Here is a 21,213-nt window from a genome sequence, read left to right on the forward strand (position 1 = left end):
CCCCGAGTGGCCGAGTGGTTTAAAGCGCTCTCCGTTACGGATCACTGCCATCTCACCTTCGTCTGCGTAGGTTCGAGTCTCGGATTCGGCCAATGTGGGTATGTGAGAAAGCTTGCCAGTTGCTTCTTGAGGGTCGGTGGTTCTTTCCGGGGATTCCCCGGGTTCTTCCTCCACCATTAATACTGGCCACCATGTATAGCCTATCGTGTGCTGAAAAATGGCGTTAAACCCTACAACAACAACAAAATTCAACATATGAACTTCTATTATAGTCATTGTGCCCATGTTATATTTAATTTGTACCACGACTGATTATTTTGATCTGAAGATGTCTTGACAAACATATTTGTCTTTTTATTTTGTTATAATGGTAAAATGATGTCAAAACAACGGCAAAGGGACATAATGAATTCAGACCAGAATCGATCCAATAAATCTCAATCGATTAAATTCTCCTTTCACTGAAAGTGAACAACTATCGAGATAAATGTATCAATCGAACAGAACTAGTTATACCTTTGTTTGGGATTTACTTACCTCCAAATTCTATGGAAGTAGTACATGATCCAGTTAAATTTCTTGATGCCACCGACCTTCTCTATTTCACGCAAGCTGAGATACGCCACAAGGAGACCACTGCATACAAATTAAACTTACAATAATTAAAGTACCAAACATTCACGAAACGTTTGCATTCGTAACATAATAATCATTCAAGTGCCGATAAATACCATAATAGAAACGGAACAGGTTGATAGTGTTCAGAGGGACGTCATTTCAACTTTTTTTAGTGTGGGGGAGGGACTTGATTGGAAGGGTGCAAAATTTGACGAGCTTGTTAATTTTAGGATATCGGCAACAGCAATTTTACATTTTACAGCACATGCAAATTCAGAGATTGGTGGCAAATGCCAGCCCCCACCACACCCCCCCCCCACTGCCCCTCCCCTAAAATTACGTCCCTGAGTGTTCATATACAGCAATGATATCTATGTATTATTTGCATATTGGATTTCCCACTGCACTGGAAAGTTATTCCATCGAATCGAAACAATATTATAATTTTCATTCTGAATATAATATTATAATTTTTCATTCTGGATCAATTGTCACCTTTTTAACATCTATTCGATAAATGACTATTTAATTCTTATAGACCCCGTACTAAGCACGATTTGTCATGACCAATTTTGATTAATAATCGCAGCTCAAAACTAGCTGACAGGGATGAATTTGACAATGGGGGGAGTTTGGATTTGGTCACCGCATTAATCGCCTCTTTATTTTTAATTACATTTTATACCTGAATTAAACATCGCTTAGTTGCAGTGGCGGTTCTTACCAAATCACTGTAAGCATCATTACATTGAATTTGGATAACATTTTTCTAGCATCTTGCACCAGATTCACTCTTCTTGTTTGATTGCTAAATTTCCTGTATGTGCTCCTAACACTGAGACTGCCGTGAAGTGTATGTATGTATCATCTCATCTTCACATAAGCAGTAGCGTTAATCATACTTTATGTTCAATAACGCTCTTAAAATGCCGGTATTTTTATATGTGCCAGGTAGGTGTGGATAGGTTTCTTGTCTCCCAGAGACTCGAGACCAACTGTACCAGGGTATCTCCCTTCTCTGTCTCCTACAGTTCTTCCGGTCCGTAAAAGCTTCCTTTCCGAAGCTCCATTGTAGTTCCCAGCATCACAATGTTTCCCGCCAATTTCGAATGACGTCGGAGTAGCCTAGAACTTCCTTATGTAATTCCCGCAAGATGGATTAGCGACTACTGATGTTTAGTTTCAAGACACTATAATGAACTTGCGATTCCAATGGTGGCCACACCTTGCTCAATTCCGAGTGGATGTCGATTCACCTGTGGTCTACAGAATTAGCAGACATTGCCCCCTCCCCGGCAGTCCTTTGAGCTAACACCGGCAATTTATGCCACTTACCTATGAATCGCCCGCCGCCGAATAAGGCGCCAGTAACAAGTTCCTATGGCCATGTTATACACAACTTGTTTCCCTTACGTCTTTTTGATGTCGGCTTACCTCGCAACATTTATGAAGCGAATAATTAGCCTCAGGGTCTAGCATATACATGTTGCAATCTGGTTCTTGTTCTGTACTTATAACGTGACACACCCATTGCTTTTGTCGCATGAATTTTGTACTTTCCCTTACAAAGTCTTTTGTATTGTGGTTTTGTGACATCCTTCCCGACCGCTCCGGTGGTCTAGTTGATAGAGCATCCGCTTCTGGTGGAGGTAGCGCGTTCGAAACCAGGCCGAGTCAGACCAAATATGTATAAACATCCTACTAACAGCTGACTCACTATGCGCTCAGCATTAAGAGGTTAGTGTTAGGACTGGTCGACCTGTTTTCAGGATAATGTGAGTGGGTGGGACATCATGCTACATGTCTGCAGATTGATGACCCAGTGCTAGACATCACTATAAACTGCCACACTGCAGACATCATAGCCATGTGACTGAAAAAATGTTAAAGCTACGTTCAAAATCCAGGACACACATAAACACATATACACACACATATACGCACATACACACACATATACACACATATACAAACACATCTACACATATACACACACATATACACACATACACACACATATACACTCATACACACACACACACACCCGTCCCTGCATTTGCCGGATATGTTAATCCTTATTATGAGAGAAATTGAAATAAGTGTGTCACTAGTTAAAATAGCAACTTAATCCTCCTCTAAAATTTGTAATATTAATGTATCTAGTGATTTCACTTTCAATGTGTGCCTGCAGTATCAGTTTTGTATGGCTTGAATTTCAATCTGCATTTTTATATTGTTCGCGATATTTATTTGCAACAAACGGCGCTAGTGTCAGTTGACAGTCTGGACAGAGACACTTTGCAAGAAGCGGCGATAGTGTCGGTTGACAGTCTGGATAGAGGCACTTTGTAAGAAGCGGCGTTAGTGTCAGTTGACAGTCTGGACAGAGGCACTTTTGGCCTTAGGTTTCAGAGCCCTACATTCTTCAGTTCCCCGCGTGACAAGCGATGCAAATCATAATGAACCTTTTCGCTGCCTCAAACACCCCTTAATATGTCATTAAAGAAAAGCTATAATGATTGACATTTCAAGCTTTTAAAAAAATCATCTTTGCACCAGACATTGATGACAATAATAATTTGGGTAATAATGACACCTCTTATTGCACAATTCCAACACCAATTTCATGCATGTGTATGTGTATGTGTATGGTAAACATATAGATAGGAAAACACGTGACCAACCATTTAATGTATGCGTTCACTCCGTTTTCTATATCTGTAAGGTATATACATGGCAAACATTTCTTAAAATGTAATATTCATTCTTATTGTCTATCGGCATCACATTGAAGTGTTGGTTCTTGTCATTTAAATGCTTGGAAATCTGCCTAAATTAGCTTACTTGGTATCCAAAGGTATTCAATACATGGTGTCCAAAGAAGTAAATACTTGGTGTCAAACGTAGTTAATACTTGGTATCAAACGTAGTCAATAAATGGAATTAAAGGTCGTCAATGCTTGGTGTCCAAAGGCACTCAATACTTGGTGTCCAGAGGTAGTCAATACATGGTGTCCAAGGGTAGTCAATATTTGGTGTCCAAAGGTAGTCAATAGTTGGTGTCCAAAGGTCTTCAGTACTTGGTGTCTACGGTATTCAGTATTTGGTGTCCAAGTTCTTCATTACTTTGTGTCCAAGGTCTACCGTACTTGGTGTCCAATGTCTTCAGTACTTGGTGTATAAGGTATTCAGTACTTGGTGTCAAAGGTAGTCAGTACTTGGTGTCCAAAGGTAGTCATTATTTGGTGTCAAAGGTAGTCAGTACTTGGTGTCAAAGGTAGTCAGTACTTGGTGTCCAAAGGTAGTCATTATTTGGTATCCAAAGGTAATCAAAATTTGGTGACTAAAGGTAGTCAATACTTGGTGTTCAAAGTCTTGAGTAATTGGTGTCTAAAGTCGTCAATGTACAGAAGTGTACAAAATTGATCCCATGTAGAGATGCCGGATAACTAATTAATTTACAGTCAAAGAACCAGTGTATTTGAGGGGGATATCAAAATTAGAACACTAAATATTATGAGATGCATCAATTGACTGGTACATACATAGATTTAAGTTTCTTCCATTATGCATTTCATAAACTTCAATCTATAAAACATAGTTGACGGTATCATAAGTGATTTAATTCTGATATTCCGTATCTAATTTCCTTTGGACTCAATATCTTATATATTATATACAAGATATGTCTATCTATCTATCTATCTGTCTGTCTATCTATCTATCTATCTATCTATCTATATATATATATATATATATAGAGAGAGAGAGAGAGAGAGAGAGAGAGAGAGTACTTACATTTGATGGTGAAGAGCAGTTTACACAATACACGTGTCACAAACATGGATTTTATGGATACTATTGGATTATTGTTCATGGATACTCGTGGATTTATTAGATATCAATGGATTGTATGGATATCAATGGATTATGGATACTATTTGAGTTTATGGATACAAATGAATTTTTAGATACCAATAGATTTTCTGGATGCTAATGTATTTATTGATTCCAATGGATTTTATGAATGGATAATTTTATATATCTCTTGCCCCTTTCCCCATCACTTGTCACTTACCTGAGCGAGAAGAATGTATCCACTGACACTGTCGCGTTTGATATGGCCATAAATGACCACTCATTGTATGCCTTTAGAACAAATGATCCCGCGTTTGCTGCAAAATTAATGATTATCGAAAACTAATGCCATGCAAGAAGTAAAAGAATATTAGTAGTAGAGAGGGTACATTCCTCAAAAGCAGAAATATTTACTTGTTTCACAATTCTCTTGAAACAGTGACTCGTCAGGAATTGTTCAATCTATCCTCTATATTGATCATGAATAAATAAACCAAAGAGCTTACCATTCTACACATCACTCAACACCCCAAAGAACTTGCCAATCTACACATCACTCAACATCCCAAAGAACTTACCAATCTACACATCACTCAACATCCCAAAGAACTTACCAATCTACACATCACTCAACATCCCAAAGAACTTACCAATCTACACATCACTCAACAACCCAAAGAACTTACCAATCTACATATCAATCAACATCCCAAAGAACTTGCCAATCTACACATCACTCAACATCCCAAAGGACTTACCAATCTACACATCACTCAACATCCCAAAGGACTTACCAATCTATACATCACTCAACATCCCAAAGAACTTGCCAATCTACACATCACTCAACATCCCAAAGGACTTACCAATCTACACATCACTCAACATCCCAAAGGACTTACCAATCTATACATCACTCAACATCCCAAAGAACTTACCAATCTACACATCACTCAACATCCCAAAGGACTTACCAATCTACACATCACTCAACATCCGTACAATTTGATCGCAATCATTTCACTAGTTAGTTAAATATTTATCTAGACTAAGAAATATATAAACCAAATAAATAAATCAAGCAACATGATGCACAGGTTAAGGGATGATTGCATTATGAAAAGTAAACATTACATTAGCTAACATATAATAGAAAACAGAAAAGAAAAATATAGCACTCTGTATGAAAGTAACTCGCTTTCTGATTTGTCCAATATAAACTAAATATTTGGATATACTGTCAGAACATTTGATGTGATCGTTGCATTCTGATTCTCTCTTTGATACACAAAAATTCCATTATTCCATGATGTTACAAATTTATTTTCAAAACCAATTTGCAAAATGTGCAGTGTGGTGCTATTATTTTGTATTTGAAGATCTGGGAACATATATGATGGAACTTTTGTGGTAAAGATCCATTTTAATGTTTACCTGTCACTCAGTTATTACAACGATGTTACCATTTAGTTTTTGAAAGAAGCAATAACAAAATAGTGCATACCTTGAAAGAAATAGGCAAACGTCAAAGTATGCCCAAGTATGACCCAGGTCATGCTCAGGAAACGGATCCCATTCACTGCAGTAAGACTTTCTGATGTCTGCTGAGTGCTCAGAAGCTTTGTGCCGTTTGTATATATGGAAAATGAAAGTAACAGCTTTCCGATTATTCCTGCATGTAGAGAAAACAGAAACATAAATAAAATAATACCTATAGATAACTTTTTGAATACTAGGAAACTCATTGTCTGCCCGGTTTAGTATTTTACGTTCCCTTTAAAGACGCAAGATAGAAAACTTCTTCCGGCATTCAGGGCCTGGAAGGGGCACTATGTACCCTCTTAATGCGCATATGTTGTAAACCAGATAGCTACACTATTAAACATTAACAGAGAAGACGGCCTTATCTAGTTCTGAAAAAGATGATAATGTTTAATTTATCTGAACTTTATTAACAGCATAGTTACAAACTGTTAACTGAAAGTAGCTATTCTTTTCTTCCCAAATTTAGACATTTTGCTCTTTGTGAAAACAACAGCTCTTTTTCATTGACTTTACTCCTCTTATAACGGTCGCACAATGATAACAATTTAGTTTCTAAATCTTTCATATGTCAAGAAAAACAGATTATTTTTTCCCTCCATTTTTATACTTTTTATCTTGTAATCCCGATTTGGATTGGGGCAAAATAAGACACCTTTCATGTGTTTTTTTGTGTGAAGATAACCAGATGTAATCAGTCATAAAATTAGATCAAATGTGTCTAAATGAAAGTTACAAATTTGTTTGTGTATTGATAAAATATGATGGAAGATTTGAATTTATGAATATAAATTAAAGTATGTTTCTTTAATTACAACAATAATCAAGCACTATTATCATGTCATCAGCTTTAACTACTATTACTGTGATACTACTATTACAACTACTACTACTGATGTGCTGCAACTAGCACACCTACTACTAATATTACTGTGGTACTCCTTTTACAACTACTACTATTACTGTATTACATAAATTATAATATCTACTACTATATCTGTGTAACAACTATGACAAAAATACTGCTATTACTGCGTTATAAATATAACAATAACAAATATATATACAGCGTTATATATATTAAAATAACTACTAGTAGTATTGTGTTACTGCTATAACCACTACTACTACTATCACTGTGTTAGTACAACTACTACTGCCTTTACTATCTTAGTACTATTACAGCTACAAATACTCCTAATATTGTTTCTGTTTGAAATACTGTAAAACAACAATTAGAGTTGTAATAATAAAAGTACTCAATCCAACTATACTATCGTACGAAGTAATTATACTAATTTTAAACTTTCTACGACATGTTAATTATAGGTATTACCTATATAACCACTATATGGTATGACAAATGAATAAACAAATACATAATAAAATAAAACAGGATCAACAAAATTAATAATATCGTCAACACATAACAAACCAGGTTTTCCTTTCTCACAATGTTCCGGCTTCACGTCGTACTTATTCGAGGAAGGTTTGTCCAGAATTGTTTCGGAGTTAGACGGTGGATTAGTGAAGCCATTCATGTGCTGTTCTAGTGGCGGATCAACGAAATCCATTTCAGTAACCTGAGACGTTTTAGTTTTCTTGGTCACTTGCTGTCTGATGACATCATACATCGTTGCCAAAATTATAAAAGTACCCAGAACTGAGACGACCGCTCTAGAAAATAAGATATATATATAAATGGATTTTTAGTTAACAATTATCGTAGTTAAGACTAGAAGTGAATTTCATTGATTCATTTGGTATTAGCATTAAGAGCACCTGCAGGTTGACGTTTATACCGGTTAACGATTTATAGTACAGCAGAGCTTAAGCGTTCGTAAGGATGTTACTGTTATATCATAGTTCAGTTAGGGATACTGAATAGCCGTTAACAGCATGCATTAGTCTTATGCACTAGAGTTTGTTGTCAGATAAAGCCTACGAATTACCGCTCTTAGCCTTAGTTTCTACTAAATTTTTATATGACGATATATGACGTAACAAAAGACGGCATAATGTATTTATCTATATATACACTCTTGCAGTGGGTAACGAGAGAGAGAGAGAGGCAATGAGAAGGTATACTCTGAATCTAACCTATCACCAACAACGAGCAAGCAACCAGGTTATGTAGGCATGGTGGGAATTTTAGTATGATGGTTTACTCGATTTCATGATGAAAATTTTCTTAAGGTATAAAAGACAATGCCTAATTGTACCTTTTTTGTAATTGTTTCTACGAAAGGTTATCATTTAAATACCAAGTTCAATTTCATTTTGTTTATTTAATCGATTCAATTGTCATGAAATAGCACACACACACACAGATATATATATATATATATATATATATATATATATATATATATATATATATATATATATATATATATATATATATATATATATATATATAATTGATACGCACGTAATAGCAACAGCGCTTTGATCTTTTACAAAGCTTTCTTTTTTGTCGCATAACACTGGAAGTCCAAGACCGTTTAGCTGGCAAGTGTCCGGTACGCAGAGAGCGACGGTGATCTTGGCTTGTACTCCTGGCATACTTGGAAGCTTAATAATAATAATAATAATAGGGCTGTATTATTTACAGAGGTAACTAATATCAAGTAGGAAACTCAGTTACATTTCTTTAGCAATTGGTATCGTTGTACGTTTGCCTTTAAACGACGTCATTGATTTTGTTTTAAAGAATAACTTACAATTTAAATTTTTTAAATATTTCGGCTTGATTGAGATGCATTAAAAGCCTAATGATCTTCTAGCGATATTACTATTATTAGCTACATAAATCATATTTTTCCATCATCTGCTTTACTGAAGAAAATTAGTGAAATGATCTATAACAAATTAAATGCCACCCCACCCCCAAAACAAAATGCCTCCAATTAAACTTCTCTGAGGACTAAATGCACACATGACGTGGATCATGTATATGACATTGAGTTCCTGTAAATCAATTTGCATACAATGTAAGCAAAAAATACATCATCAGTATGGATGGAAAACCACAACAAAGAAACTGTATTTTGTTTAGGTCTTTGTCAGAGTAGCGTTGATTTTGTATCGTGTTTCCTTGTGTTAGTATTATACATGGAACTGTTTATCCTACCTTAGCTGACTATCGTTTCAATTTGTTTATTCGGCAATAAAAAAATATATAAGATAACAATGTTTTCCTGCTCTCCCACAATCTATAGATGTTAAGCTATCGTTGGCCATTATTTAACCATTTGCTGCTATGTCAATTCATAAAACCAAACTACAATAGTTCCAATAGGATGATGAATACATATTTCACTCATTTGGAAAACTACTGGTTCCATTTTCGTAATTATATTCAGCATTTGAGAACGCAACATTCTTGTCACTCGATCTGAACAAAGAGTTGACAGTTTGGTATGGCGGTTGTTTCCTTTATAATAAAGATACGTTACTAAATTCCAAATTTTATCTGACACGGATCACATTGATACAAAGACAATGATATGCCAATGACATACAATCTTACACTTTAAGAACAAACACTGTCAGATTTATTGAAATTAGCGAAACAGAACAGCTCTTATTAGGAGATGTACAAGAAAATATTTTTGTTCTTTAATAATTTGCATATTGGACTCCTAATGCATCTGTTATCATGTCAAATATAATTAGCTGATCGAATTTGTACGATATTCCTCATAAAAGTGCTGTACATGGTTATATTGTACATAACAAACTATAAATTGCAAGTCGAACGAATTAAGTTTTAGAATCAGCAAAAAATCGCTTGAAAAGAAACGTAAATCCAACATGGTTTGTAACCTTGTCTGCGTTTCTATCAGAAAGGATACCTTTTGATACTAAATTTGTTATACATAGATTTTCTATTTTTGCACTTTTTAAGATTCTTTTCAGCCCGAAAAAGAAAAACTCAGAGACTTGTTTCGAAACTGAAGTATTCTATGACATCTTGAATCAAATCAAAGTTTTTCCCATTGATAAAGGCAGCCCTATACTTGATGTGTTAAGTTATAAACCTATTTTCTAATGACAAAACAACCCTACTTACAATCTTAAAAACTGAAATTTTCTACCTCTTTCTCCATGACTATATATTATGTATAATTGTAGTTTTTACTTTACCTTGTCCAAAATCAAACTTATTGTGTATCTGAGTAGTAACCTTTATTTTGTAAACTAATAATAAATAGGTAATATTTCTGTACGAGTGTGGGTTAAGTATTAAGACTGAGGCCCCCAGTGGCCGAGTGGTCTATAGCGCTCTCCGTTACGGATCACTTCCATCTCACCTCTTTCTGCGTGGATTCGAGTCTCGGATTCGGCCAATGTGGGTACGTGAGAAAGCTTGCCAGTAGCTTCTCGTGGGTCGGTGGTTCTCTCCGGGGTTTTCCCGGGTTCTTCCTCCACCATCAATACTGGCCGCTGTGTATAGCCTATCGTGTGCTGAAAAATGGCGTTAAACCCTACAACAACAATAACAACAACACAACAACACATCAACAATAACAACAACAACAACAGATATTAAGATCCATGTAAACATGTGTATCTTATTCTGAGTATGTGACATTGGTATTCCAAGATTGGGAGAAAAAAACTCAAAAACTCTCAACCTGATATTTACCATGTTCATTATTATATATTTAGTAATAGATCATGTCTTGCTGACTACGTAGAATATTCTAGAAATGAAAATTTTACCCGCACCTTGTTTGTGCCATAGATTGTTATATAATCATGTTTACCTGATAAATTACCACAATAACATTTAACATCTGAGGCAGAACCAGTCCTGTTTTGTGTTTAGTATCTAATTTGCTGGAATAATTTATTCCAATCATTATTCACTGTTAATGCAAAGAGCTCATTTCTTATTTTCTTGACCTGGAACATTAATTTGCAGTTATGGTGATTACAAACAGGAACACATGTGGACTATCATAGTGTGATACATCAAAAGACTATTAGCACATAGCCACATTATACCACACAGGCATATTAGTCAAGCCACGGCAACAATCAAATCAACCCAATAAATATTGGAACTTAACTAGAATAGCAACTGAATTCAGTTTGAACATTATACGTTTGGAATTATGGAAAAAGTGCAAGGACTATTTTGGATTTATTTCACAATCCTGTAACTTCTTAAATTTTCACCTTGTATTCCAATGAAATAAATTATTTGTTGAATTTTACAGAACTAGTTGGTGTTATCTCTTTCCTGTGACTTAGTTTTAGAACATAAGTTCGTAGATCCCCCCAAGCCTTCGAAACCTCCATTTGAATAGCTATTACATTTTCTTTACAAGCAAGCCATCTCTGATGTACATAACTAAAAATAAAACCCCCAATCAAATGAGCACAGACTTTCATATGCATGTCCAGAAAAAAGAAGAGAAAAAATACATTTCACGGTAGGGTATTTAGGACATGAAGTTTTCTAAACTTTCTAAGATCAAATGTATGAAGAAAAATCTATCTACGCAAAATTTTGGCAGGTAAGCCTGGTCTCCCATAAACATAGAGAGGACACGGGGGATGGGGGGGGGGGACCCAACTAGAACAGCACGTGTAGTAGAAACATATTGAATTACCAATGAACTTACGTCATTCCCTCTACTATCTATTCAGTTTGTTAGTACTTAATACAAAACGCTATTCTGGAGAGCTCTCGCCATAAAATAACAAATTTCAATATCAAAGAACTTGAGAGCGTATAAAGAAAATATTGTCAGCTTGGAATTATTCCGTTATATACAAACCTTTGGGAAGACCTAAGTTTTGGAGTAGTATATAGGTCATCTTACCACTCGTCAATACACGTAGAAGAAGACGTGTTACCATAATAGAAAATGAAAAGGCTCATTACGGAGTTATGTTTCCAAATCCCACATTTATATTTGGAAGAGAATGCAATTCCGATTACTCCACAGAAATGGATTTTACTATACATGAAAGTAATAACAATAATATTGGGATTATAGACTATGTCGAGGATGTGGATACAGGGGAATGACTAAAAAGGATAGAAATCAGATTAATCATTAGTGCAAGAGTTAGCAAACTTTTGGCGGCTGTCTGGAATGACGATTTCAAATGGTAGCTATGGGGACTTTAAAGGTATTGAAAACTTTGCATGTATACAAATAACTCTGATATAACCACAGACTACATTCTTTTATATCATTTTCTTGCATTTATTTTACCCTTAGAATTAATAGAATTTAATCAATTCCAGTCCAAATTCTTTCATGGGTAGTACTTGTGAATCTGCAGTAATGACGAACACAAATCAAAATGGTTTCAATGAATGAAGTGATTCGGTGTTGCTGAACAAACAACCAATTAATATCACTGAATTGAGCACTGAGAAATCTTATAAATAATAATATGACAGATATATAGTGTCTGTGTAAGCACCATAAAAATATTACAAAAATAACATATAGCAGAAACGTAAGTAAGAAAGACAAGACTTGAAAAAGCATTTTCAACAAATATTCAAAATGCTCCAGTAGACTTTTAAAATGTCCCAAAAATTTAGTTAAATGGAAAACTTAACCGACACAAGATTGAACCAGTACATTACATTTAACATAGATTATGGTGTGAACCGAAATTCGTTTAAACGAAGCACATAATACTCACCACAGAAATCTAAATTGTTAAACAACAGAAGTGCGTCATGAAATCTCATAACTCGTGTGAAAACGCTAAATGGGTTGACAAGAGTATTTAACTGGCCGGCTGAGGTATAGGAAGTTTGGGTTAATGTTTCCATTATATCTAAATCATTTAACTTTAACGATACATATATCTGACAGGAATATACTCGTGATACTCGCCTGTCAACCCGTTTATACTACGATGGACCCGCATTAATTGCTTTAAATGTTCACTCCTTGGTTCTCCACACTACATTGTGCTCTAGACTAAACGAACTGGGACTACATTCATCATTACCTAAATGTAAACAGAAGCGAAAAAAGAAACGTTGTTTCAAAGCTGGCCGGTCTAGAACAGGAAGAAGAATTCCAGTTATCTCCCTTATGTTGGCACAACCATTTAAAACAAATTCGACCGTTCATTTAGATAACCTAATTCAAATCCCAATTAATTCGTCAACCTTTCTGTCAACTATCCAAGAAATACCTCTGCGCATTGCATTATTTAATGCCCAGTCAGTAGAACCACCGGAAAATCGCGCACAGAAATAGTCAATTTCATCAACGACCAAAATGTTGACATATTATTCTTGACAGAAACATGGCTAAAAACATCAGGTGATGAGCCCAAGTGTGCGGATCTAACACCAGCTGGTTACTCCATCAAGTCGTTCCCCCGTAATTCTCGCAGAGGTGGAATTGCAGTCATCACAAAGAACGCCATGATAAAACGTCTGAGGTACACCACAGCTTCAATTTCGACCACACATCGTTTGAACTAGTCCAAACCACACTCACGCTAGAGCAAAGGTCAGTCCATGTTTTCTGCCTATACCGCCCTCCTCCTAGTAGAAAGAACAAGCTGGATGACTCTCTCTTTTTGGAGCAGTTTCCGAATCTCCTGGACTATGGAAATTCGATAGGTGGCAACCTGATTATTCTGAGAGATTTCAACTTTCACTTTGACTGTCCCGGAAACTCAAATACAACAAAATTCGTAGATTCCATTAATGTTTTCAACCTCAAACAGCCAGTTAACCAACCCACCCATAAACATGGTCACATTTTAGACTGGATTCTTCATAGACCTGATAATAACATTCTAAGGTCCTCCATGGTATCCCATGACCTTGCATCAGGTTACCTCTGCATTAAATGCTATCTTGACGTATCAGTCCCTAACTCTCCACCTTTATCTGCTACTAAGAGAAACCTCCGTATGATAAAAAGAATCAAATTAGTGCACGATATCCAAGCTAATCTAACAACTTGCTTACCTCCTACCACAGAACAACTCGATAAATGTCTGCGTTCATTACTTGACAAATATTCCCCAGCTACCAAGAGCAGAGTATCAATTAAAAAGTGTTCTCCATGGTGTAGCAGTGTTAGGGACCAGCTTCGCACTGCTAAAAGAGACCGCCGTAAAGCTGAGAGGCTCTGACTTTCCACCAGACTTACTATTCATAAGCAAATATATGAAGCCGCTAAGAAGAATGTCACAAATATAGTTCATGCAGCGAAATCAGCCCACTACACTACTAGGATCATGGAAAGTTCCAGCTGCAAAGAGCTCTTCGAGATTACTAACAAACTAATGTCAAGGAACAAATCAACACCACTTCCAACTACCTTCTCTCCAGTCGACCTTCCGGACATATTTGCAAATTTGTTCCCTGACAAAGTACAAACCATTAGAGAATAGCTTGACACCACAATTTCAATTGACTCGTCGTCACCATACATTTGGAATACAGAATTTGAGCGGCAACCATTAGCAGCATTTGAACCTGTCTCTATGGATTTCGTACGTACAATCGTGATGAAGAGTGCACCTAAGTCATGTGAACTTGATCCGATTCCAACATCATCGCTGCTTGAGTGCTTAGATCCAGTATTGCCTTCACTAACTGATGTTATTAATACCTCTCTCTCATCTGGGGAATTCCCATCATTTTTTCAAAACTGCCAATTGTAAAGCCTCTGCTGAAGAAACCAGCACTAGACCATAACGATTTAAAGAACTACCGCCCAGTTTCTAATCTCCCATTCATTTCAAAAATCTTAGAAAAGATTGTTCTATCCCAGCTTGTATCTCATCTAAATTCAAACATTTCTTTTTAGCAATGTACAATCTGCATATCGCCCTTGCCACAGTACTGAAACTACTCTTCTAAAAGTAGTTAATGACATTCTCTCTACCTCGGATAGCGGAAAGATTACAGTCCTCACCCTCCTTGATTTGTCTGCAGCATTTGACACAATAGACCATGATATATTACTTCGCCGTCTCCAGCATGTATTTGGCATTCATGATACAGCCTTACTGTGGTTCAAGTCCTACTTGGTCAACAGGACACAAATTGTATCTGCAAATGGAATACACTCCAATCCAGTTGATCTATATTGTTGTGTTCCACAGGGGTCTGTTGTTGGACCTGTTCTCTTCATTCTGTACACTCAGTCGCTCTCAAGTGTCATAGATCATCATCTAGTGTCTCATCAATTGTACGCTGATGACACGCAAATATACAAATCTAGCCACTCAACTGACGTTGATGCCACCATCCAAGGTTTAGTGAGGTGCATCTCTGATGTGAAATCATGGATGACATGTAACAAGCTGCAGATGAATGATGATAAAACTGATGCCATTCCGATCACAACACAAAGACTTTCTCATTCACATCCTTTACCTAAAACAATAAATATCAGCAACGCCAACATTAAATTCACACAATCATTACGAAACCTAGGTGCTACTCTTGACAGTACTCTCACATTGCACCAACATGTCATGAACATATGCAATGCTGCATATCTTATGCTGAGACGCATCAGCTCAATTCGCAGATATCTTTCAGCTTATGCCACTTAAACACTTGCGTGTTCATTAGTACTTTCAAGACTGGACTATTGTAATTCAGTTATGTCTGGTTCATCTCAATATCTGCTCTAGAAACTTCAAAAAGTTCAAAACACAGCTGCTCGGTTCATACTTAGAGTACCACGATCAGAGCACACCTCCCCGTTGCTCAAATGTCAAAAGAGTTACTGTTATATTTGACCCACAAATAAAAATATTACAAAAACAACACTAGGCAGAAACGTAAGCAAGAAAGACAAGACTTGAAAAAGCATTTTCAACAAACATTCAAAATGCTCCTGTAGACTTTTAAAATGTCCAAAACATTTAGTTAAATGGAAAAATTACCCGACACAAGATTGAACCAGTACGTTTTATTTAACATAGAGTATGGTGTGAACCGAAATTCGTTTAAACGAAACACATAATACACCACAAAAATCTGAATTGTTAAACAACTGAAGTGCGTCATGAAATCTCATAATTCGTGTGAAAACGCTAAATGGGTTGGCAGGAGAATTTAACTGGCCGGCTGAGGTATAGGAAGTTTGGGTTAATGTTTCCATTATTTCCAAATGATTTAACTTTAATGATACACATATGTGACAGGAATAACTGTGTTAAACTGTAACATTGCTCAGTGATTTACACATGCAAAAGTGTAGAGATTAAAAATTGTTTTTTTTTCTACATGAATAAGATTGCATTGTGTCATATATATAAATATATATATATATATATATATATATATATATATATATATATATATATATATATATATACATACATATATACATATCAATCAATATATATATATATATATATATATATATATATATATATATAGTTGTAAAAACATTTTATACTGCATATAATTAAGTTTAAAAAATGTATAATCTGAGACAGAAAGGCAGATGTATCAATATATTAGTAGATTTGTATAGACAAGGAGAAACACATGGTTACATACAAACATATATATATATATATATATATATATATATATATATATATATATATATATATATATATATATATATATATGTGTGTGTGTGTGTGTGTGTGTGTGTGTGTGTGTGTGTAAGTATATATATATATATATATATATATATAGAGAGAGAGAGAGAGAGAGAGAGAGATCACCTACAATTCCCGTCATCGGAATGTCAGCTAAGCAGTACTGTCCACGAAACTCTGTTGCATTATGTAACGTCTTGGCATCAACGCACTCATCATAGGAGCCTAACCAAAGGAGCTGATTGTCTGAGATCCCACTAGGAGGTTTTCCCATGGCATCCAGAACTAGCAAGAAAGAAACAAAGTTGCAATCGGCTCTTAGTCACATATTTAGTACTGTAGCCTTTGAATACCCAGTTTTGGTCTTCAAAATGGAACGTAATGTACAGTGTACGAGCCTAATGGATTGTATGAAGTTAATGTTAATCATCGAGTTAATCATCATGCAGCAACACCATCTATATTATAGACCTTTTCCCAGACAGTAATAAGGTTCAATATGCCATAGTAAATCAGGTGGGAAGCTCATGTTTGCATGTTATAACGTTCGGACTTTTTTACAAATGAAATGTATAACTATGAACAATTTGCACTTTCAAAATAAATATGCCGTATGCCTCTGTTTAGAACGCAATATTCCATGTTACTACTTGTATTATTCCCAATACTCTATGATACTACGTGTACTATTCACAATATTCCATGATACTACGTGCACTATTCCCAATTATATATGCCAATATGTGGAAAATTCCCAATATTCCATGATATTACGTGTACTATTCACAATATTCCATGATACTACGTGTACTATTCTCAATACTCCATAATACAACGTGTACTATTCCCAATTATATATGCCAATATGTGCAATATTCCCATTATTCCATGATCCTAAGTGTACTATTCATAATAGTTTATTTACTAAGCATTATTCTTTATTGTTTTATTGGCACAAGCCAGTATTCCGTGTATTATTCGCTATTCCTTTGCTCTGTTTCCAATACTTTGTGCGTCATGCGTTGAAACATTGCGCTTACAAAAAATGTATATGTTGATTTGTTTTGTGGCAATTGGAGTATAGTTCCGTGTCCAAAATCACATTACGGTAGCCGAGACGAGCAGATCCAACGATCGAATTCGAAGCCAAACACTTTCGGACGTGAGTCCGGCACCTGGACCACTCAGTTGTTTAGTGTGTAGAAAAATAAAAGTTTGTATAGGTGAGCAGATCATGCATTATCCGATCCACTGCTTTTATATCTACACGCTTGCAGATACATTGTGATACGTTATATCAGTTCATTCGTCAGGCAGTCCATACCTCTGCATGGTCATTCTTTGTCTCACCCGTTACTCACTTCTCGTAACATAGACTCCGTCAACAACGACTGAGGGAGATTGACCGTATTTCCTGCGGATGGAGGATGGAGGATGAGACTAACGATTTCAGACAATTCTGGAGGACATGGATGAGGTAAAGGTCTTTGGTAAAACGGGCTCAACCATATACCCTGAACTGCATGTACACAGACTGAGCAAGAGTGATTATATATGGTTATATATTATAGGAGGAGATGACAACGAAAGATTTGAATCCTGCATGCAGTTGTAGGTCTTGAATGAAAAATAATTCTTCGTTATTTGCATACTATACGGGTTAAAAATGTTGTTTTGCAAATGTGTATCATGTGTTTAATATTTGTTAATAATTGTCGATTGTAATAATCATTTATAAACAACATATAGCGAACTTTTGTCTGTGAGGGTGGAATCTATTTGAAGATAATGATATATAAATAGGTTGTTTACTTGGATGTGAGTTATGTGTGACACTACATGTAGCTATATAGAGTTTTGAGTAATCTTCCGATTAGATAGTTGACGTATTATGACATATTTCAGGTGGGGGTGTAATGTGACATATGTCATATATAGATGTATTGCAATATATAATTGATATGACGTATATAATAAAGAAGAGCTACACAGGTATTCCTTTTACTATTCTTCGTTTTATTTTAATATCAATCTTTTAGTTGTGTTCAGTTATAACTTGAGCCGATTTTATTATTTATTTTAATAACTCACTTATTTCGACCGCAAGAACAAACTTAAAGATCTAATAATGTTTCCGACCATCAATATTCTCAGCATGTTTTTAATGTTTCCTAATTTCATGGTGTTTGCTTTTGTAATCATATCATTATATGTTTTTTGTCTTAGAGGTGTTGTCTAATGTTGTAAAGAACTTAGAGCTTCTAAAAATTAGGCGCTATACAAATTCCTCATTATTATTATTATTATTATTATTATTATTATTGGAATTTCGTTGAATTTTAACCTAAAATATTACTTTAAGAGTAAAGCGAATTCATCCAAAAACATTCTGAATAATAATAACAACGTGTTACATCAAGGCTGCTAGCACATCAGCAAGTTAAAGGCTTTTGGTACATCAGCAAAATGAAGACCTGCAACTCACTCGGAACATAACTTGAATTCATTTGGAACGCTCTACACTTCGGGCATGTGATACAACTTTTAGGACTATTTGTGATTTAATTCAGAGTGGGGACGCTCTACAATTATAATGAACTTCTCATAGAGTAACAGGTATAAGGTCAATTTGTTTGCATTTGAAATATATACAGTGAGCGAATCTGGGCACATCTCTATGCTATTAGAGAGATTATAGATGCGGGAGCTCGTGGGTTCGATCCCCGGCCTAGTCATACCAAAGAATTATACAAATGGAACTAGCAGCTGTCTCGCTTGGCATTCAGCATTAAGAGGTCAGTGTTAGGACTGGTTGGTCTGGTGTCAGGATAATGTGACTGGGTGGGACATCATACTACATGTCTGCGGCATGATGTCTCAGTGCTAGACATCACTATAAACTGCCACACTGCAGACATGGTAGCGATATGACAGAAACATTATTAAAGCTACGTTAAAAATCCAAATCACACACACTCACACACTCGCACACACACACACACACACACACACACACACACACTATGATATTATAAATATTGTAGCTGAAAGGTCTTTTTGTACTGTACTTGTGGAAACTGCATCTGCTCTAAGGACACAGATATCCACAATTAATGCTCCTATGTGCTCGAAATATCAGCCTGACAAATTCTAACCTATACTGTCCTAAGCAGTATTAAAATTGGGAGATTGAATATTGTCAGGCAAGAAAATAACAGCTTATGAAAGTGCAACGAATGAATTACCGAATATATGAAATGCAAAAATGTTTTCAGCTCTTTAATGTACAATTTGCCTCCGAAGTTAATAAGTGAAAATGACAAAGCGAAGTAGCAGATTTTTTTTATAGGTGCACATCTGTAGTAAAGCTAAGCCGTATATTCTATAATACAAAATTACACCCTTCAGTCATACAAAAAAGCAAAGGCAATTACAATGTCTTTCTATGATAGCTAATATATACAACGTCATTTTTTAACGAGCTAGTATAACCAGTAAGGAACACCTGGGAAATTATTTACCTTTACAAATCTACCCTATGCAAAGTACGAAACTATAGAGGGCTACACCATACTTTATGTTGTTCAGTTTTCATTTCATGATTTAGAGAATTCAGTCATTGGTTGAGTTTTACTCAACTTGATTGATTTCCTTTTTCTGTTTCTTAGTTACAAAATCATAGAGTAATAATAATATACCAGTTGAAAAACATATCGCTTCACTACATCGGGCTGCACAATATTTCACAATCCACACGTTTCATAATTTGCGTCTCATATATATATATATATATATATATATATATATATATATATATATATATATATATATATATATATATATATATATATAGATGGTCACGTTGACTTATGTATAGGATACATTATATCAATTCTTAAATTCTCGGCGCATTTTATAACCTATCGCAAATTCCTTCCAGTTAAATCTTGACTTTACCGAAATGTTTTCACTAGTGATAAGTCACGTTTTGATACACATCAGGGGCAGTAAATACTTGGGTCAGAGTTTGTATGGGTCACATTTTAAACGCAATAATTGCAATGAAATTTTGCAAGAGCTTTGAATACGGAAGATTTCCAAAACGTTCAATCAGGTCTTTCATACTTGATCCTTACAGTTACGTTTCCACCATCAACCAGTTGAAAATGGCCTTGCAAGACTAAATTCTATATTTAGTTGTTGACAAAAGTCCCAACCATATTCTAATGCATTATACGTCTGATGTAGAGGGTGGTATGGGAGAGGCTGTTACGTCTAAGGGTGTAATGAGAGAGAGAGAGAGAGTAGTATGGGAGAGGGTAGTATGGGAAAATGTGGTTGGGATAAGATGGTATGAGATAGGGTCTTATGTCTAAGGGAGAGAGAGAGAGAGAGAGAGAGGGGTGTGGGAGAGGGTAGTATGGGAGTAGGTGGTTGAGAGAAGGTGGCATGGGATAGGGTGTTATGTCTAAGGGTGGAACGGTATAGTGGGTTATGTCTAAGGATGAACGGGAGAGGGTGGTATGGGAGAGGGTAGTATGGGAGAAGGTGGATAGGGAGAAGTTTGTGTGGGAGGCGGTGGTATGATTAGAGTGTTATATCTAAGGTTGGAATGGG

General features: G+C 35.7%; 1 protein-coding gene across 1 annotated transcript in view; it reads right to left on the reverse strand.

Annotated features, from left to right (window-relative positions):
• LOC149780385 (nose resistant to fluoxetine protein 6-like) overlaps positions 1–21,213 on the reverse strand; it is a 41,461-nt gene that overhangs the window by 18,841 nt on the left and 1,407 nt on the right. The window contains exons 2-7 of the mRNA XM_089937290.1: positions 16,727–16,881; positions 8,450–8,592; positions 7,454–7,695; positions 5,981–6,148; positions 4,697–4,793; positions 538–636 (exon numbers count right to left, since the gene is read on the reverse strand). Of these exons, the coding sequence (XP_089793416.1) occupies positions 538–636; positions 4,697–4,793; positions 5,981–6,148; positions 7,454–7,695; positions 8,450–8,592; positions 16,727–16,881 (904 nt within the window). The remainder of the gene's footprint in view (positions 1–537; positions 637–4,696; positions 4,794–5,980; positions 6,149–7,453; positions 7,696–8,449; positions 8,593–16,726; positions 16,882–21,213) is intronic.

This window comes from Sinohyriopsis cumingii, chromosome 16, assembly GCF_028554795.1.
Source record: "Sinohyriopsis cumingii isolate HCF-2022 chromosome 16, ASM2855479v2, whole genome shotgun sequence".
In the NCBI taxonomy this organism is placed as follows: domain Eukaryota; kingdom Metazoa; phylum Mollusca; class Bivalvia; order Unionida; family Unionidae; genus Sinohyriopsis; species Sinohyriopsis cumingii.